General features: G+C 36.0%; 1 protein-coding gene and 1 long non-coding RNA gene across 7 annotated transcripts in view; one reads left to right on the plus strand and one right to left on the minus strand.

The window, feature by feature from the left end:
• LOC129926419 (uncharacterized) overlaps window positions 1–13,613 on the minus strand; it is a 40,016-nt gene extending 26,403 nt beyond the window's left edge. Inside the window, exons 1-2 of the long non-coding RNA XR_008778077.1 lie at window positions 13,438–13,613; window positions 7,958–8,108 (exon numbers count right to left, since the gene is read on the minus strand). This is a non-coding gene — a long non-coding RNA (uncharacterized LOC129926419). The remainder of the gene's footprint in view (window positions 1–7,957; window positions 8,109–13,437) is intronic.
• Window positions 1–22,580, plus strand: part of LOC106074152 (otoferlin-like) — a 181,065-nt gene that overhangs the window by 35,900 nt on the left and 122,585 nt on the right. For all 6 annotated transcript variants that reach the window (XM_056030249.1, XM_056030247.1, XM_056030253.1 and 3 more), the window contains exons 2-3: window positions 2,744–2,993; window positions 17,789–17,847. In XM_056030249.1, the coding sequence (XP_055886224.1) occupies window positions 2,915–2,993; window positions 17,789–17,847 (138 nt within the window). In that variant the 5' untranslated portion in view covers window positions 2,744–2,914. The remainder of the gene's footprint in view (window positions 1–2,743; window positions 2,994–17,788; window positions 17,848–22,580) is intronic.

The following is a 22,580-nucleotide window of genomic DNA, read 5'->3' on the forward strand; positions in this document are numbered from 1 at the left end:
ACTTTCCCCTCACCCCTCGGGCTGAACGCTGTTTTGTCATTAATTATTCACGTGCAAACTTAGGGCTTAGCTCTGATCAACGGATGCCTGGAGTGGAACCCATTCACAAAGGCAGACACTTTCAGCTCATTATTGATCTCCTAATTAAAAATTCCAGAATTTTTTTTGGAGTCAATTTAGGACGTTAAACTTACCAACCAGTCCCAACACAATATTAATCCATATTTTTTAACATTTATTTCAATAGCTCGTCTCAACCACGAAAATGTTAATAAACAACAAAAAGGGGGGGGGGGGACAATTTACAATAAGTCATCCCACTTCCAATAAAAAGCATTTTACATCTGTTTTGTCCTCGGTTTTAAGGTTTATTGTTTTCACAAAGCTTATATCATTTCTGTCTGTCTGTCTGTGAAAGGTTACTTAATCATAAATGTTGACAGTTTTTTTTTATAATGCCGGAACTGCTATTGGTATGGTGAGAATAAAAGAAAATATTAGACAATAACTGAAGTGAAACAGGTGAACTCTCTTATGAATTTAATACCTTTAGTTAACGTTCCTCAGTACACTTCACGTGTGCATGAATTCATATTTATTAGGTAACAAGTCTTTTCTTTTTATCATTTAGACCAGGGATGGACAACCTTTTGGTTCCGTTCGCCAAATTTTATTTTTACTTCTGATTCAGATGCACCACTTTAAATTTGAGAAGTTTCAGTCTTTGAAAGTATTTTAATTTGTACATCTTTGGTTTGTTATATACATTTTGTGTATAGTAGATATGGGGATTGAAGAGAAAAACAAAACTTTACTTATTTAGTCTGTCTTTGTTAACATTTTTAGTTTCCATGTATAATTTTAATTTATCATTTCTGTATAACCTATAGACTATTTATAATTTGTGAACATTGATAGCAGTTTTAATTTTTTTTTTATTAATGTATATAGTAAATAAAAGTAAAGTTACCCTTTCAGACCTTGTGGTCTATAGGGCAGATGATGTAAAGGTCATCTGTTACTGTAATATATTATCAATTTGCTTTGCTCCCACAACTGTTATAAAATGAAGAGTTTATTTCCTGACCTCAGTTTGTTTTTGATCATTGTTATGAATGAAAATGCTTGCTCGCATCAGTATATGGCAGGCATAAGCAAGATGACAGTTCCAGTAGCTCTTCCGGTCATTGACGGCTTAGTTTAGTTCACTTTACTTAATTGATGATTTCCTAGACGTGACTTTGCTTCCTCAAATATGTCTGACCATCTGTTTTTTCCTTAGAGTGACTTAAGGCCAATAAGGTCTTTAAAGATATTGAAATTGTCTTTTTTTTTTTTTTTTCTTATGACGAAAAGCTTAAATAAGTAACATAATAAATGTACAAAACTAATAAAATGTACGAAAGTAACATAGCGGCATACGCCAGTTTGAGCGTCGTAATAGCTAGTAAATTAAATCCACATGAAACTTTTTTTCTTAAAATTGGTTTTTATCATTTTTTGCGAATATGTATGCTTCTTGATTTTGTTTCCTACGAGTTGCAATGCGCCACTTTTGGCGAATGCAACATAGGCTTTTTACCTTTCATTTGTACTATGAAACTAGACCAAATATAATACGACAAAATAAAATATTAATAGGTTAGAAATAATGAGTTTTAACGAGTGGATACATTGCAGAATATTTATTAAAGATCCTTCGTATACAATAAAAACCTGTTTCGTGTAATATGAGTTTCTTTTGCTTATCAATTTACACTGTCTGTCCGTTTGGTAAAAAGTTTGTACACGTTATTTCTCCCACACCCAATCGCGGAGCAAGCTAAAATTTTTGCACAATCATTTCTTTTACCTGAGAAACAATAAAAATAATTACCAATTATTAATTAACTATTGTTAATAAATTATTTTGTTTTATATCTCGAACATGGACATTTTACTAGACTGAAGTGGTGGTATAAGCTGAATTAGTCCCCTTTTATATGTCGCCGTCTGAGTCTTAGTAAACACAAACCTGAAAAATAGATTTAGACTATAGAAACAATAGATAACTATACAATCTTCCATGTTCATAAGCTCTCCACTAGCAGAGTGGTTACCGTGTTGGGTTGAGAAGGCTTGAGCCATGAGTCACGTTGTTTCCCCCCCCCCCTTTTTTTTTTTTTAATTTTACAAATGCTTTTTTATTCTTAGTCTAGATCTATTACAAATTTAATCACATGACTGATCCAAACTAATTGAAACAACTACGCTTAATATAAGCTTATTTTAAAAATGTATTTTTAAATATATTTTTTTTTGTTCAATGATAATGCAAAGACATCCATGATAAATACTAGAAAGACAGGCCTTCTTTTTGGAGATGGAGTGGTTGAAAAAAAAAAAACTAGTGTTTCTTGGTCCCCTATAGAGCAGTGCAATGATACTGACACACTCCCCAGTTTGACAACAAAATGATACACTAGAACAGCGGTTCTCAACCTTTTAAGCTCGGTGACCCCTTTTTACACCCCCCCCCCCACAACTCTTCCGCGACCCCCACCCACCCACACTTACACAGCAATAGAAGAATTGATAAAAAACAATCCATTTATCGATGGTCTTAGGCTACCCCTGGCAAATCGTCAATCGCGACCCAAAGGTTGAGAACCCCTGCACTAGAAGAAGTTCCTGGTGCTCTCTTCTTAATTTTAAAACCAACTCTATAAATTAGCTTATAATAAAAGTCTCTCTATTCCCACAGATTCTCTTTTTCTGATGGTCAAGTTTTTATCTTCATGGTAGATGGTTCAGCATGACTTAACAATTTTATTTCGGACGCACCTCCAAAGAATTCAACTTTTGGATTAAAACCAAACTTAGGGAACACATTTCTCCCATGGCGCTACAGACGACCTGATCAACCAAATCCAACATGGCCTTGACACTACACTTAAAATATGCAGAAAAGTTGAAAGGTCGGGCAGAGAGATTAGCCAAAGTAACATTTAGAGGTAGGTACAGTTTTTTTGTCGAAGGGAGTCTAGCTCTAAGGACCATTTAGCTACCTAGCCAGATTTTAGCTATTAGGCCAGATTCTAGCGTTTAGGGCAGATTCTAGCTCTAAAGTCGATTCTAGCTATCTAGCCATATTTTAACTATAATGTCGGCCAAATTCTATCTATCCGTTAGGTCGTATTTGAGCTACAAGTTAAGCTTAATTCAATCTATCAGATACTCAACCATATCGTTTGTGTATCTTTTTTTCTATATTGCTTAATCAAAGAGTGATAATTCAATTTGGCTCATAGTGTTAGGTAAAGACGTCTTTGCATAAAACATTTATGTTTCACACGTCTTTAGCAAGCACAAATATTCTGCAACATGCTGGGATTGAAGGTGGGAAGAATTCAAACTAGGGACCAGCGTGGCCACATTCGGAAGCGCGCACTACAAGAAGTCCCCCCTCCCATTCAGACCATGCAGTCTATAGGACAGATGATGCAAAGGTCATTTGTTTCCGTGGCCCACGGTTAACTAGGGTGATATGTGGCCAGCGCAACGACCAGCCGCCTTTACCTTTCCCCAGGTACCAATTAGAGCTGGGTGGACTCAGAGGCACCCTAAATATCCCGAAATTGAAAAGCCCAGTCTTCACCAGGATTCGAACCCTGGACCTTCTGGAAGCCAAACGCTTAACCACTCATCCACCTCGCCTCCTCAGCCACTTCGCCTCCGCGTACCACAAGACTATTATAAAAAAAATAATTCTGAAATGTTTCTAAACCAAAAAAAAAAAAATCCAAATAAAAATACCATTTTACAATTTGACTCATTAAATTATAGAATGTATATATGATTTACGAGAATATAGGTTAAGAATATAGAATGCTGCGTAAAAAGTATATGTATATTCTCAGTATCGATGTATAATGTATGATACATTAGCTTGGTCTGCACCCAGTGGCCATGTCTGATCAAATAGCTTCTTCCCAGCCTCCGAGCCTCACAGCCATTAAGATCCCGTCATGCAAAAATCTCAAGTGACGTCGAAGTAGGCGAACTTCCGGCTCTAAATGTTCTGAGACTTAGTGAACCTGATCAAAGGAAGTCGTTGGGGGATGATCTGGAGTAAAGTGTGTGTTTGAAAAAAAAATTGTTTGTTTGCGCTTGATTATGTGTGTGTGTGCCTGTGTGACAGTTTTTGTGAGGGTGTGTGTGAGATGTGCGAAAGGATGTATCTGTGTGAATGGGTGTGGGCCTGGGTGATATAGTGCGAGTATGAGACTGTTTTGATGACCGTGGGTGAGCGGAAGAGTGAAAATGTCTGAGACTGCGTGAGTGTGAGTGTGCATGAGTATGGGGAAGTGTGTGAGGGTGTGCGAGTGTGTAAGTGTGTAAATGTACGTGTGTGAGTGCGTCTTTGAGTTGTAAGACTGTGGGAGTGTGTGTGAATGTGAACGTGTGTGTCACAGAGTGTGTCACAGTGTGTGAGAGTGTGTCTAAGTGAGAGCGAACATGTGTATGTGAGACTGTGTGAGCTCTTGATATGTATGTGTTTGTGTGAGAGAGTGTGTATTTGTGTTTGACAGAATGTGTGAACCTAGAACCTGCGTGATAGAGAGAATGTGTGTGATACAGAGTGTGTGAACCTGCGTGATAGAGAGAAAGTGTGCGATACAGAGTGTGTGAACCTGCGTGATAAAAAGAATGTTTGTGATACAGAGTGTGTGTGACAGTGTGTGACAGTGTGTGACAGTGTGTGACAGTGTGTGTGACAGTGTGTGTGACAGTGTGTGACAGTGTGTGTCTAAAGTGTCTATATATATGAGCATGTAAAGTTGTGTCTATAATTGTTTATCATCCACGCAATATGCAAACTACTAATTCCCAGTTGCAACGTGTCTTGGAACTGACGCCCACTAACGATACTCCCAAGTTAAATTGCATCTATTAGTAAACACAGGGTAATTGGAAGGTATCCGAGGTTTAGAATACTTGTCAGGATGCTATGGATTTGGACTCCTCCTCTGCCCTCCATCCAGCGACATAAAATTTAAAACCTCGAAAAGGTTGTATAATGAGGATATTCTTAATGTTTCTATTGTTTTAAACTCATATTGATATACCACACTATAGGTATTCATAGTAAAGTAAAGTTCCCATTTCAGACTTTGGGATCTATGGGGCAGATGATGCAAAGGACATCTGTTTCTGTGGCCCACGGTTAACGAGGGTGCTATGTGGCCAGCACAACGACCAACCGCCTTTACTTTCCCCCAACTAAAGTCTGGTCCCCACTAGAGCTGGGTGGACTCAGAGGCGCCCCAAAGATCCCGAAATTAAAAATCCCAGTCTTTACCAACATTCTAACCAAGGACCTACGGTTCGGAAGCGAAGCGCTAAGTCACTTAATCAGAGTATTCTGGTCTTTATTTACAGTTTAACTTTCAATTCTTCAATACTAAAAACCAACTGCATAAAAGTTATGATCTGGTTTTTAAAATGCACTGTGGTTTTTTTCTTACTAAAAGTTTATGACACTAGCCTGCTATTTGACTATCAGTAGCGCATTGATCTTCAAGAATAAAAAAAATGCAGTACGGGATAAAAGAAGAAAAAGCAATACGGAGAAATGTGGTGGTGATGTAATAAAAACTTAAAAAAAAACTTAAGAAAATGAAAAGAGGAAGATTGGGAGATTTTGGAAACATAAAAATAGGCAGTACAAGTAACAATGTCAAGGACGCCATATTGAAAGACAACTGTTGCCAACTAAAATGATAAAATTACCTAGAGCTAGGCACGAAAGAGCTCAGAACTTTGATCATTTAGCGCTGAGAAGTGCACATAAATTATAATAAGGTTTATGAAAATACTTTCGCATTTTGTACACACTATACACCAAAAAGCTTGCTATTTATAGCCTGGTCTCCATGTATGAAAATCTTCATTTGTTTATTAATACTTCCATAGTCTCTAGACCTTATACACCAAAAGGCTATGTGGAGAAATGACTCTATTTATGAAGATCCCCCATATATTTTGGCTAACAGTAACGAGCAGGTCTGAGAGTGGCAAATGGTCAGTTATGTAGGTGGACAATGTCTATAATTCTCCGCCAATTTTATTCCCTTGAACATTTCTTCTCCAAAAACACTCTACCGGAAGTCCAGATTAAATTTGTGGACCACGAGCCGAGGAGATCACCATCTCGTCTGCGTACATGACAAGCAGTCCACTTCCTGGATCTCCTGCATAATTTATTCCGCAAACAACTCGTCCCGTGAGCCACGTTGGATGTAATACTGTATCGAAACAGGAAAAAGACAGACGAGTTTTTTTCTATTTCCTCCCCGTCAAATTTTAGAATCGATTATTTCGCGAATCGATTCTAACAGGTATCTAACTCAGTGGCGTAGCAAGGTACGCGTGGGCCCGGGTTCAAGAATATGTTGATGGGCCCTTCCCCCCCCCCCTAATATGACAAAGAAAATGGAGTAGTTTGCATGTATTGGTACATTTACTAAAAGACATTCAAGTTCATGAACACAGCTGACAGAATCATTTAAGACCATGTTTACGTACTGTCTACCAAAGTGAACATAATGCGCAAGCGGCTGCTTTTATTGAAACAATGCCAGAAGGTTATTGTACTGTCCACTCATATTGGAAAACCATCGTTGCATCGTAAGTAATATGGTGATATTTTATGACTTAAGACTAAGACTAAGACCAAGACTAAGACTAAGCCTAAGCCTAAGACTAAGACTAAGACTAAGACTAATACTAAGACTAAGACTAAGACTAAGACTTAGACTAAGACTAAGCCTAAGACTAAGCCTAAGACTAAGCCTAAGCCTAAGACTAAGACTAAGACTAAGACTAAGACTGCTTTATTGATCCATATGGATCTAGACATTATATGTAACTAAGTTTTTCTTGGAGGCCCTCAGATAGAGCTAATGTTGCATGGAGGTGAATCCGGCCCTGGCCCAATGGTTGTTATAATGTTACACCATGGGGTGTGGGCCCCTAAATAGTCGTGGGCTCGGGTTCGTTGAACCCCTTTGCACCATGGATGCTGCGCCACTGATCTAACTAGTATACTAGAGCAAATGATAAAACTTACGATTTAAAGAGAATCTCAACCTTTTACGGTAAGAGGGTTATATTGATCTAGTTCAAATATCTAACAAATTATAAAACTTATTTTACGAGATCTTCAACCTTTTACACTCCGGGGATATTGATTTAGTAGGAATTAAAGCTATGCACACGATTGCAGCTTCTACAGATAGTAGCAATCTGTTAAACTTGTGTGTAGGTTAAAGAGGATGGTTATGAAATTACAAATAGTATATATAGCGGCGCAGTGTATAAATGACACAGCGATTTGAAGAACAGTGTAGGATTGTACATTATTTGTACTCTCTGTCGATAACTCTGTTTGTAACGGGGAGGTGTTGGGGGAAAGAAAAGCGGATGTTCTCTGGCAAGGTGGGATGCTCGATACAATATCTTTTCTTCTCGGAACGTTGCTAGTAAATCTACTTTTTTATTAGTCTTCCTCTCTTTCTCTCTTATCTCTCTCTCTCTCGCTCTTTCTCTCTCCTATCTCTCTCTCTACCCCTTTCTCTCTCTTTCACTCTTATCTATCTCATGGGGTGAGGGGGAGAATTTGAAAATCCCCCACAGACCTCCACTTGAGGGGAGCCCCCAAATGAGTCTTTAAAATTTGTTTTTACATTGATTAAATATGATGTCAAATGTTAAAATGCAGAGGCCCCCAAAGAGGTCAAGCCTCCCCCCCCCCAACCGGGACCCCAAATGGTGACGAATTCTTAGCTACGCCACATATATATATATATATATATCTTTTTCTCTCTTTCTTTCTCTCCTCTCTCTCACTCACTCTCTCTCTCTCTCTCTCTCTCTCTCTTTATCTCATTAAAAGCAGGAATTGTTAATGACTGACTTGACTTAATCCTGTGAACCCCTCAGGGAGTACAGGGCTGCAACCACATCTCTCCACTGAACTCGGTTCTGAACAGCTTTCTCCATCTGCTCCCATTTCATTCCAGTATCCTCAGCTTAGCTGATGACTGACCTCTTCCAATCGCGCCTGCCTATTAAAAGAAAACAACAATACAAGACAAGATAGTTGTAGCACTGGCATGTAGAAAGCAGTAACGTTCAAATTATCTTACATTTAGTCTAGAAGAAAAAAACATTTATTAATGGAAAAAAACAAACATGAATGAAAGAACAAACTACAAACTACAAACAAACAATAAAACAAACAAACAAACAATAAAACAAATAAACAAACAAACAATAAAACAAACAAACAAACAAACAATAAAACAAAGGGGAAAAAAAGAGGTAATGATCATTGGTCTTTGGCGGGTTTAAAAAATGTCAAAGTTTTCTTTTGTTTAAGTGAAAAATGTGACATTTGACATTTAATGCGAAGCTTGTAAATAGCTTTCTCTAGATCTATAAGTCAATTAGAACAGAGGTTATGGCACATATCAAACATTTATGCACCTGACAACTACACTCACTGTGACTGTCAGCTCACAAGCGAGGACAAAAATAAAGAAAACAATAGATCGACAACTAAAGCTGGACTCGAGATGGTCTTGTTACTGTAGACACAGGAATCAATACAACTATTCGATCTTTGACAACGATGCTGTCCAGGTCGAAAGTGGCCATGTTTTGTGGCATCAGGTGTTAGCTCGTTAGCTCAGAGCGAAACACAGTTTTCCGAACCAGATAGTGTATATAGGGAATTTTCTGTTTGTTGATGGGGCTGTGTGTCAAGACCAAGACTAAGACTTTTTTCTTAATCCTTATGGAAATTTGTTGTGATTACAAAGACTCTTTGATCAAATAAAAAAAAATATTCACATAAATAGGACAGAAACATAAATAGAACTTACAGAAACATTTAGAGAAGTTTAGATCTTTTTCACGTTTCCTAGTCAACAAGTAGCTCTGATACAGTCTGATATATGTCTGATACAGTCTGCTACATGTCTGATATATGTCTGATACAGTCTGCTACATGTCTGATACAGTCTGTTACAGTCTGATACAGCCTGATATATGTCTGATACAGTGTGATACAGTCTGATACAATCTAATATATGTCTGATACATGTCTGATACAGTCTGATACATGTCTGATACAGTGTGATACAGTCTGATACAGTCTAATACAGTCTGATACAGTCTGATACATATCTGATACATGTCTGAAACAGTCTGATACAGTTTGATACAGTCTGATACATGTCTGATACATGTCTGAAACAGTCTGATACAGTCTGATACATGTCTGATACAGTCTGATACAGTCTGATACAGTCTGATACAGTCTGATACAATCTAATACATGTCTGATATAGTCTGATACAGTGTGATACAGTCTGATACAGTCTAATACATGTCTGATACAGTCTGATACATGTCGGATACAGTCTGATACATGTCTGATACAGTCTGATACAGTTTGATACATGTCTGATACAGTCTGATACAGTTTGATACATGTCATATACAGTCTGATACAGTCTGATAAAGTCTGATACAGTTTGATACATGTCATATACAGTCTGATACAGTCTGATAAAGTCTGATACAATCTGATACAGTCTGATACATGTCTGATACAATCAATTTTAAAACCAATTTTAAAACACTTTTTAAAACAATATATAAGAATATTCATATGTCATTGACATCGTTGATAGTTCATTCTATATGATGAAACAAACTTTTTGCGCTGACTTCCTAATTGAGTCCTTACACTAGTCAAGTTAATCAGTCGATTAATAATAATTGGGCTGCAGGGGCATAGTACTAGATCTATTTTCTTTATAAAATGTTCCAATGTTATGTGACAAGTGAATCAATTAAGTCAATTTCCCATCTGCATAGAGATATTTAAAGCAGCAGTTTAAAACAAGTAAATTATAGATTTTTTTTTTCAAAAAACAAAGCTTATATTGAAATGAAAATGCATCAATTCTGTTGAAACAATCATGTAATGAATTTCTAATACATCTAGACTGACACTAATATATCTAAGCGCTTAGAAATAGCTTGATTGTTTTTTGTTTAGCGCTAAACCTTGTGTACCAGAAGAGGGGGGGGGGGCGGAGTATCTAGGAGAAGGTTTCTGTGGTGCCCTTTCAAAAGCAATTTTTAAAAAAAAAATGTTGTTCGAGCCTCAATTAAAACTCGAGACTCCAGGGTGGATGGCAGACATGCTAGCCACTGAGATATTTAAATTATTTATAAAATTTGAAACTTTTATAATTTAAAAAAATTCTATAGTTTAAAATTTTGAGCTAACAAGTAGTTTCTGTGTATAAAACACAAGTTAGTCCATTTCTTCTATAAACAAAATTAAATCATTGCCAATAACTGAATAACTAATTGAATAATCGATTTACTTTTTTTTTTTTGATTGATTTGTTTCCAGCGATAATGTTGATATTGTGTATATGTGAATGTCGTTCTACTGTAGATTTATTTCCTTTAGTCAAGAGAGTTCATATTGTAATGTCATGGAACTTGTGTTTAATCAGCTTGTTAAAAAGAGATTCATCTATCCAGATTCAAGTGTTAGCCTCGAGCATTTAGTCTAGTGTTATCTAGAGTAACAATCATCTAAAAGACAACGAACAATGGTGCAAAAGTTTCAACTTGATCCGAGAATGGGAAGTGGGAGAAATAACGTGCACTGGATTCCACCCAGACAAATTGAGTTGATTGAGCTTTGCACAAACATTTAAACTCCATGATGTAGTTGAGATTGTAGCGGATGTAAAGAAAACAAAAATCAAGGGAAAGAACCCCACTCTATTTTATCTTAATCGCTTATACAAATATTCTAATACCCTCATCCAAACTATAATTTACAAATGTTTTTGTGATTGTTTTGTTGTTGTTGTTGTTTTTTTGTTTGTTAGGTAAATCGATGTTTTAAAAATGTATTTTGAACAAGAAAAAAAAAATTATACATTTCAACGTCTCATTTATGCTCAGCAAACAATACCTTTTTAATGTTTATTACAATTTAATTAGATACCGAATTTAATCACTCTTTCTTTCTCATACGGATAATAAACATAAAAAACACAATAATCCTCGCTTTTAACATACGAGGAACATATTTCCAGAAGAATACAAATCTTATGTATAAATAGTTTAAATTTCTAACATTGTAAATTACATATTATTTTGCATGTATAATTTATAATGTTGTCATTTAAAATATAAGCCTAAAGGTTAAAATTGGGTAAAAGAACTTAAAACTGGAATGTCAAATTATCAGTGAAATCAAGCTGAGCCTGAGCTGGTTTTTAAAGCGTTTTCCGGGGGCACTTCTGTTACGCCAGCTACCTGCCAGGTCATCAAGAAAGATTGCCATGTGGTATACGGGCGTATATATAGAGGATACGTGCCCAGTCCAGCGTGGCTCTCCAACAATAAGCAGTCCATCTACACAGTTTATACCGGCAATGGCAAAAACATCGCTACTTGTAGTGCAGTTCTGCCATCGTAAAAAATGTATGCACATGATGGGGCGCAGACATTTTGGCAAAAGCCTTCAAGAAGCCTTAGTTGCTTTTTGTGTGTGTGTGGTATCTATGTCTCAGGTCCAAATAAAATGATTAAGATTGGTAAATACTGATTTTAGTTAGCAGGCGGACTGATTTATTCCCGTCACGCAGTCGCTTGGAGGCGTCCAAAAGTGCTGACATTTTTTAAAATATAACTTACTAAAATTGATTCCTTAAATATCAAGACATGCACTCTTTTTATTAATGATAACAACTAAGAATGTATTAAAGTGTAAAATAAATGACCGTTCCCTACTCGAACAAACAGACAAACAACACAACAACAACAACAAACACCCACCCCTTCATTATTAATATCCAGTTCTAAAAGTGGACTGACCCTTGCGTCACTCTCCTCGCAACACGGGCTGTACCGAGCTTCTCTTCCACATCTAGACCGTGGTCGTCTGTTACTCTTCCAGCTAAATCAATTGGCAGACGACATTCAATGCCTTGTGGGTAATGATGACGTCATTCTTTCATACCTTATTTATAATTAAGTGGTTCTCTAGTTTTATGGGTGACTTTTGACTTTAGAAGTTGAAGTTCACGACAATAAAAAAAAAAAGGAAGGGAGTGGAGTGGAAAAATCTCAGATAGTCATATCCCCATTACAAATCTTATATCAACTCATACTGTCTGTCAGTCTGTCTGTCTATCTGGTCGGATTCTTTTTGAAATTTTCTCTTCCACTTCCCATTCTCGGATCAAGTTAGAAATTTTCAGAAAGTTATTAACATTTGAAGACAATGCATGCATCGGTAAAAAAGATTAACGAATTATTTAATCAATAACTGGTCATTTATACAATTTTGTTTATGTAGAAAAACGTACAGTATTGAGAGATATGGCAGAGATTCTGCTGTGATTTCCCAGATATAAGCTTTTTAAATTAAGAATTTTTTTGCAAAGTTTATGTCAGCTCACTCGGTCCGTCTGTCTGACTGTCTGTCTGGCAAAAAGGTTGTGCATGTTATTTCTCTCACACCCATTTTTGGATCAAGTTAAATTAAAACTGCAAGACATGAATTAATTTTAAAAAATTAACCAATTGGTCAATAGATTTCAGGTAATTAATTATTTTGTTTGATATCGAAAAAGGGAAATTACTTTTGTTGTTCGATATAGTTGTAAAAGTTCCCCTTTCAGACCTTGTGGTCTATAGGGCAGATGATGTAAAGATCATCTGATTCTGTGACCTACGGTTAACGAGGGCGTGGCCAGCACAACGACCAACCGCCTTTACTTTTCCCCAACTAATGTCAGGTACCCATTAGAGTTGTATATGGATAACACAAATAATACTTTAATACTTTAATAATATCCGATCGAGCAAAAATGATGCACAATAAATATTAATTTTAATACCCAACCTTCCTAGACCGGGGACAAGACCTCACTGACTAGCGCACTCTTTCGCACAATTAAAGAAAACTAAACCATTCAGTTCATAACACGTGCAAGACTATTCACATTCATAACCTGGGAGTACTTAAACAAAGGTATATCACTATAATACCAAAATATCAAAGTAACATATTCACTCTCGCTATACCTCCCCCTGACAGTTACCTTGGCAACACACGCATACAGTCCATAACAGAGCATATGCAGCTTGGCTACTTAAGAGTACAAAAGTACAATGTATAAAGATTAGGAATTTCAATTCGAGATTCTCTCTCTCTCTCTCTCTCTCTCTCTCTCTCACACACACACACACACACACACACGCACACAAAGGAGATTGTCCAGAGTACACTGAGCAATTTAAAGTATCAAGGAGACTCGATACAGAAATAAAAATTAAAAAAATATTTACCTGAAATCTTCATACCAGAGTAATCGCTTTGTTTTTCCCCAAAAAGAAACTCTCTGCTATTTCGAAATATCAGGAAATGGTCAGGGACCGGCTGGGAAACTTAATTTCGTCTCCTGAAGCGAAATTGAAATTTATGAAACCAAATAATCGAGATGGAACTTTTTCCACACACCCCACTCTACACCCACATAACCACACACTCATACTAAATAGACTTATGGAAATACTTTTCTTGTGTCTTGCACAAATAAATGTTTGATCATAAAATAATTGTGAACGAATAGAGAAACGTCGTGTTATCGATTTAAAAAAAAAACAACTACTGTCTGCCGTTAGGATAATGTGATAGTATCTAGCGTGGGCGATAGATCAATACAAATAAAAAAAAAATCTTTTTTTCCTTTTTTTTTTTACATTTGAAAACAAAAGCAATGTTCTATTAATTCAGTTTTATCGGGGAGATGCCGCGGGGAAATATAGCAGTCTTTTTGTCGCAAGGTGTGAGAACTTTTTTTTTGAAGCGTTGTTCGCAATTATTAAGTTTTCTTTCAAATATTTAAAGTGGTCGCCAAGTACTGGTGTAATGTAACGTTCGTTAACCCTTTGATGTTAGTCGTCCATTTGGGGGGGGGGGGGGGGGTTAAATAAGACTCATCGTTACTGAGTTAATTCATTTGTTCATTATTGACCTTGTTAACAGCGGCGTAGCTAGGGTGGGAGGAGGGGGTCCCAATTAAAAATTCTCCGGGCCCCCACTTGAGAGGGGGGGGGGAGGGGCAAATAAGTGTCAGAAATTGTTTTTTTACATTAAGTATTACGCCAATGTCTTATGTCATGATGTCAAATTTCCAAAATAAGGGGCCCCCTAAAGAAGTCAAGCCACCCAGGCCCCAAATCCATATCTACGCCACTGTTTGTTAAATACTGATCTCATCATTACTCACTTCATCAAGTTCATTCAAATAAAAATCTCATTAAGATCTGTCTGATTATTTGCTAGCATTTGGTAAAACTAAATCTTTCTAAAAGTAAAGAAGTTCTGTAGCCTACACGTGAGAAAATAAATCTGTCTTTAAAAGATTTACTACGTGTCAAAGTGACAGATAGAAAAAAAAGAAAAAAAAAAGAAAAGAAACATGACAGAGAATGAAGGAGAAAGACACCAAGGATGGAAAGTTCCTTTCTTTCTTATTGGACATAAAGTAATGATTCGGTTAGAAATGACCTATATGTATATTTCGTAAATGCATTTTTTTTTTGGTACAAAGTTTTCAACTCACTTTGTCTATCTGTCTGTCTGTTAAAAAGTTTGTGCAAGTCAATTTTCTACTGGTAATTTATTATTTTGTTTAATACCGACAAGGGAAATTAATCACAAGGGAAATGTAGGGTTTGGTCCCTTTGTATAATTGTTTTTTATTATTTCTCTCACATCCATTCTCGGATCAAGCTGGCTACCTAACAAGAGGGCTTGAGTTCGAATCCCGATTCGAGCGGAGTTTTGTTTGCTGAGCGCCCAAGGAGATCACGAAAACTTTCACCCCCCCCCCCCCCCCAACTTGTTAACAAAAGAGATTGGACCATAGCGCACTGAGCGTGGTCTAAGCATGAAAGATGCCCTATATAAAAGCAATTTTACGAAAAAGGTTTTTAAAAAAATGAGCTTAGTCTTACACTTGTAACTGGTATCACAAATGTCCTTCAAAAGTCATCTACACTTAGTCTGACTAATGCAACATATGCACACTGTGTAGTGTGTACATAATTTTATGTCAATTCACTTTCAAGGCTACTGGAGAAGGCAGCCAGGGAGAACACTGCTGCTGGGTTGTGACGAGTAATTTATGTAGCGCGCGCTGCGATATTGACCTAATTCAATTTAGTGTCCGGCAGATAGCAAGGATTCACACCCACACATTTACACATACACAACCACACACTCACGTCAGAACGTTTGGGTTAATCACAATTATCTGACTGAGTTGATTCTGTGTTTAATTTGTTCTCTCAACTATGTTTAGTACATACAGTGTGCTTTTTTGTGGAAGTCAAACAATAGAATAGAATACTCTATTCAAGTCACTCCTTCATGGAACCTGGACAGCTGATCTCAAAAACGACTCTAACGATTTTCATAGAAGCTTAGCAGTTGATGTATAGCGCTGAGAAGAGAATTACTAGCTCGTTGGCCACATTGGGAAAGCTCTAGTTTGACCGTTATCCTTTTTTCTAATAAAAACAAAAATAAATTTTAATTTGGCTATAGGATTGTAGGTCCAGAGCCATCATCGGTTTTGAAAGGACTATCACGTTCTTGAAAGGACTATCACGTTCGGGAATTTCCTAGTGTAAGGCTTTTAAGATTTTAATTAATTAATGTCCAGGAAAATTTTGTGCACTGTATAGGTATAGTCTAGGTATAAATTATTGGAAAATTATAAAGTGTAGATCTATACATTTGCCGAACCAGGATTGTTTCTCGCACACCAAATCTCGGATCAAGTTGAAACTTTACACAATTATACATTGGCATAGATTAGACATGAATCAATAAAAAAAAAAAGCCAATTTGTCAATAATCTACTGGTAATTAATTATTTCTTTTTATATCAAGACAGATACGGCTGAATATGTCAGATTTCGTCTTCTTTATTTGAGAATCCATATATATATCCCCACATTCATACTCGGGTCAAGTTGAAACTTTAAACAATTATTTTTTTTTTCCTAAAAATAGAAAGACATAAATCAATTACAATTTTTTACCAATTTGTCAATTAATTATCTGTATTTAATTACTTTGTTTGATATCGAATAAGGAAAATAGCCTCTACATTATTGAGAAATATAGTTGTAAGTGCTTAGTTCTTTCCCTTAGATAAGCTTTGTTTTTTTTTAAGGGATTTTTTATATTTTGCTACTTTATTGTTTGCACTTGGATAATTTTGTCCCAGATAGGGAAAGAATAAAGATTTATGACGCACCGTTTAAGCCAGATTCGAGTAAATCTCCTACATAAAAGGGTTTATTAACTTTATTTACATAGCCGAATGTGTCAAAGGCGAGCCGAAAGGGCATCCATAAAGTGTATTACCGTTCACATTCAGAGCGATGTCTCGTGTTGGCTGTCGAATCAAAAAAATAAAAAGATGGATTGGAAATGTGTGCAACGTCTGCTAGCTTTCTGGAATTGAGATGGAAAATACATTAATCACGTGACTAATGTTAATGTGACTATTTCAAGTGCAGAAGTGATGCACTGCTGACCGATTAATGGATACAAGTTTATCATGTCTAAAATACAGTACTATAACTAATGCCAAGACTTTCATGTCATTATTTCAGTACTCTATTGGCACTTTTATTGGTATATGTATATTCATTACATTCTTGTTTTTACCTCCATTATGAGTGTCAGTGATATCAAGACACTAACTAAATTCCCTGAAACTACGTATCGCATCCAGTGCCGGATCTCAGTAAGTGGAGGCCCTGTGCAGAATTATTGTGGAGGCCCCTAGCATCACCAATCTGCTATGTAAATGCATTCAATAATATTAATGAATCTTTAAAAAAAAAATCGGTATATCATATCTGTAAAGAAAGAAATATGGAACTAGCAATTTCATCTCATTTCTTTTCTTATATTTAATATGGACATTTTGTTTGAATATTAACATTTTTTAAAGTAGATGCCCGTATTAAGGATGAGACCTGGGAAGCAATTGCATCACTTAAACGTTTATTTCATTATTAAATCGGAAATGGCGGTGAAAATTGTGATTTGGTATGTGTAATCTGTTTCGACATTAGATAACAAGCTTGTAACATTTCAGAGATGATGATTAATTAGAGCAGTGTTTTCCAAACTGTGTTCCGGGAAACCGTAGTGTTCCTCGAGGCCTGACTATGTGTTCCGCGAACTACTGGAATAATTATCCACATGTATGACGTACGAAACACTGGTAATGTGTTCCGCTAAATACTCACAATTTACAAAGTGTTCCGTTAAGGGAAAAGTATGGAAGACACTGAATTAAAGGGTTGCAACATAATATTGAAAAAGTACAAATGATTAGATTAATTAATTGATGGATTGCAAAGAAAATAAATTTCTCTCTGTCTTCATTGTGATTCCTTTAGTACATTTTAATGCATGCTTTGTGAGACGAAGACCAGAAGTATATCTTGCACTTCTATTTGTTTATCTCCCTTCCAAAAATTTCTCTGGTTGTCTCCCTTCGAGATGCAGCCTGTATTTTTCTAAAGAATGAAACTTTCTGGAATTTAACCGAGCCCAGTATCTAGATCTTCAAAAATAAGCTCAGACTTTATTGTATTTATGTTTCAGGTCTGTCTCACTATACTAAAGTGTTGGAAAATGTGGAGGATTCGGTGGTTTTTGACGAGGTGAGTCATCACTTTAATGTTAAGATTAAACTATTTTAGCTCAAATACTATTAATATTATTTTGAGTACCTTTTTTTTTTTTTGTTGCTTTGTTTGTCCCCTACCTTCACTACGTATTAAATCTTGTTTTAAAACTGCGTATATTAATTATATAATAATGTGAATTGCTTATAAATTCTTAGATTTCGCTAAACAAAATTGAAGGATTCAGTTAAATCATTAGCATCTAGTACACCTCAGCAAGTGCTCGTTAAGGGTTAAAGCTTGAGCCCTATTAACTCTTTCTCTCCGTAATTATTTACCACGTTCTAGTGGAATAAACGTTGGTATCGTCAGCTAGGAGAGAAAGAGTTAAAACCCTTGACCAAAGGGAAGGATTTTACCCAGAGGGATGAGAGATGACTCTCCACCGATACCTCTGCCTTAACTTATGGACATTAGTCGGAGGCTCTGCTCACTGTTGTATAGCAGAAATGTTTGCCGTTTATTTATTGACCTGGTCATGCTCCCTCGCCTACATAAATCTACCCCCCCTCTCCCAACATCCCTTCCCCTACAGCCCCCCTTCCCCTACAACTTATCTTCCCAGCAGTTATCTAAAACAACGCCGTAGCCTGTATTTACAACTGACATAATAGATCGAGATGATTTTTTCTTTTAGTGTGTTGGTCGTGGTGGGGGGGGGGGGGGGGAGATTAGTGACGTAAAACTTGCCCCTGCCGCCCTGACACAAGTACGACTTGCATGCCAATCTCACTTATCATCTCTTTTTTTTTGTGGGAAAGATTATTTCAGAAGGAGTTTTAGTTCTGAATTCTGACGAAATAGATAACGTTTATGACTAAGTTGCATCCTTGATATAGCCAAGAACGTTCGACAAAGGGTGATAAGCAAGAGGGAACATTCCTGCAGACGATGATTTCGATTGTTTAGAAATATGATTTAGATCAAGTTAAAAATATGTATATCGAATATAATTGGATGTAGTTATCAAAATCAAAAATTAAAAACATTGAACCACAATTAACAAACAGAAGATCAAAACCTAATGAAATACTCTGACACACAGATAGAGGCACTTTTCTGATTCCTTATGCTATAACGAATTCGAACAAGTGCTCCTTCTTCCTTAGAACCCTTTAAAGAATGGAATGCGTTGCCTGAATCAGACATGAAAACCAATGACTTAGTAATAAGCAGAGTTTAAGTCATTGATTGACATGCATGACTAAATTGACACATGAAATGCATAGGACATAATTGTTTTTATTTTTTTTTAAGTCATGTCTGTAATATATAAGATATTTTATTCATTTTGAGGATCTATTATTAAATTGAAAGCGTGTAATTAAACTGTGCATCTATGTGTAACTGAGTGAGAAAAAATATTCTGTTCAATAATATACAGAGTTGGGGTGAAACGTGATACGAGTTATAACTCCAGAAGACCTGAAAATCAACATGTGGAAACATCATAATATCAGTACTTTCTATGTCAAGTATTTAACCCCAGATATGTGTATTTTTTAGTGCTCTGAATACCTCCAAAACCAACAGTATCTTTTTTTTTCATCAGTGGCGTAGCACTCATGACGCGCAGGGGTTCAATGAATCTGGGCCCACGACCGTAAGTGACCCACGACCGTTAGTGGCCCACAGCCCTTGGCGTAGCAACAATGGCGGAAAGGCGCTGACCAGGTGGGGCCCTCGTGAGAACTTCAGGATGACACTAAAGAAAAAAAAAATATTGCATTTTTGTAAACATTAATCAAACATAGAATCTGAAAAGCTCACACAAAATATCAAGAACGTCGCACGAAATTTTATATTAGTTTTAAAACATTAACCCGTGTTTTAAAGCTAGACTTAATGCACCAGGAGGCTTGGATTGCTTCATTGTAAGGAACTGCTTTCCATCGGGTTTATTGTAATGGTGGCTAGCCCTTATTGTACGTTTGAGAGGACTATTGTTTCCGCATCGTCCCATTCCTTTTTCCATGTATGTTCATAAACCATTGATAGATTTCGTTTTAATTGGGCTGGGGGGGGGGGGGAGAAAGTTTGTTATAGAAAATATTAATGTGTTGTACAGAAAAAAAGGAGCTAATTATTCAATTTTTTTAAACCTTTATGTGTTTCTTTTATTTTTTATATTTAAAAATTTTAAATCATAATATATTATTCTGTAAAGGAGTCTGGAGATATTTACACCTAATCTGATATCTTAATTGAGTCAGATGTGATACCAAAACTTTTTTAATCCAATCAAGTACATGTTGTGAAAAAGTGGAAGTCTTCATTACGTTGTTTTATTGTCTTCTGTATTGTGTAAAAAATGTTAACAACACAATAAAAAAAAAGGAGCTGAAATCTAAACAAACAAACCAACAGAAGGTAACATTAAATATTAATCAAGCGAAAAAAAACATCAGTGTTTTACATTGACTACAAACATATACAGTTACAATGAATAGCGCAATTTGAGAGCAGGTTGATAACAAAAATCTAGTAGATAGAGAAATGTCTACATTGAACATGGAATGATGTTTTTCTCTGACCAATGCTTAGTATTTATTTGGTTCATAGATCTTAAAGAAGGTTAATACCATTATTTTTATACAAAAACCTCTAACCAGTCTTGATTTAAAATTGTTATGAATATTGAAATTTAACCGGAAAACAAAGCGCATCTTACACCATGCATTTATTGTTTGTTGGCCTTTTCAGCCTCAACGATGGATCGCCTCGGACCGGCGGCGCATATGCTGAGAACCAGAAGACTGTAGAATTGGCTGAACTAATGCTCCAATTAGTGAACGATTCCCATATATGGTTAAAATATAAACTGCGAGGCTAAAGCTATAATGGTGCTTACAATCTGAGTGGATAGTATAATGACCTTCGGGCATTGCTTCATCAAAAGACGCATTATGCTCACTGTGCTAACCACAACTTAAACTTGATTTTAAATAATTCCGTCAGCTGTGAATTTTTATGACTTAGAATATGTTTTCACTCACAGCTTCTCAAGATGGGTGCATCTTGAATCCAGTAGGAAGTGCATGATTTATAGGACACTCAACAAATGTTGCCCCACAAGGTGGTCCTCAAGAAATGATTCTTTAGCACCAATGAGATTCAGATATTTTGATGTCTTAAAGCTGTTAACACAAATGACTTTGTGTTCCTCATTGGAAAAACAAAACAACTCCTGGAAGCTGCAGAACTTAGAGGAAAATTAGAAACATTCGATTATATTGTTTTGATTATTGTTTATTACAAAATTGTAAGCGCAGTCAGCGTAGCGTCAAAAATGTTGGAAAGTGAGCAGCAAGATCTACATAAAGTTAACAGAAAAAGATCTAGATGGAAGTAAATCATTGAAGAACTGACTTTTAGAGGGCAAGAAATGATGCTGCTTAGGTAGCTCCTGCTTGGGATGGTCCTACAGTTTTCTTTTTGCACTACACCATTGCTGAAAGTTAAACAAGAATTTGATGAACCTACCGCTAATTATGGTTAAGAAATAATTTAAGAGAAGACTTTCAAAATCAACATTCTAATTCAACTTATTTTACAGAACTATCATTGTTATTGTTTCGCAATTGCCTGACAGATTTCATGAAGATAAAGCATTGTCATCGTGTCTGAATCGTTAATGCCCTGTTTCATTTCAACTACAAACGACAAAGAGTTAAATGATGTCACCTTTCTTCTAGTCCCATTTCACCAAGAGGATACTGCATTCGAATATGGCTCATGGGTTCAATCCTTTAAAGAAGCCTTTCATAACGGCATATTGAATCTCTGTACGAGATTTGGCTGTTTTTGTTGTTGTTTTTTTATCGTAAACAGCTATATGAGATTCGGCTGCTCTTATCATAGACAGCTATATTTTATCATCATGTTTTCCAAATATTGACACAGCATGAAAGAATGAAAGGCCAGAATGTAATAAAGATTAATTATGTACACATACACTAATATGTGTGCATTTGTCCTCCCCCCCCCCCAAAAAAAAAAACAAATATGCGGGGATTTCCCCCTTAAACCCTCCCAGAAAAAAATCCTTGCTACGTAACTATTTCATTGATACGCAAATTAAGACCCGCGGGCCGCGGGTAATATATGGCTAGTAGATTAATATTCATTGACAATCGGACAAAACTAGAGCACACGTTTCTTTTTCAAAAGCATACGACATATTGCATTGAAGTAAATAATGGACACAATCCATATATATCAATTAATTAATTTAATACAACACAAAATAAAAGCCAAAAATAACTATTTTAAGATGTGATAACGACATATTAAAAAGTCATCCTTTTTAGAAAACATATTTTATGAAAGAAAAATATTTTGTGCAATATAGAATTTGGATATTCTAAAATATTTAATTATTCAATTTCTAATGGTACACCAATTTCATATCATTAAATTTACTTACTTTAATTTAAAAAAATCAGCTTTTGATTGCTGGGAATATTCATTTGGAAGGTCAATAAGTATATTAACTTACAAATAAAAACATAAAAAAAAAAGCCCACAAAAGAGGCACATAAAGCCCAAAAAAGAGGCAAAGAAAAGAGGCCTAAGGCCCAAGGATTCCTATGATGATAAAGCTAAAACTGAATTGCGCAAATTCTGAGGTTTCCTTTAAAAAAAATAAAATATTATCAATTTTAAACGTGAACTGTTGTGTACATGTAAGCTAATGCTAGTGTCTTATG

This window comes from Biomphalaria glabrata, chromosome 5 (assembly GCF_947242115.1).
Source record: "Biomphalaria glabrata chromosome 5, xgBioGlab47.1, whole genome shotgun sequence".
NCBI lineage: Eukaryota > Metazoa > Mollusca > Gastropoda > Planorbidae > Biomphalaria > Biomphalaria glabrata.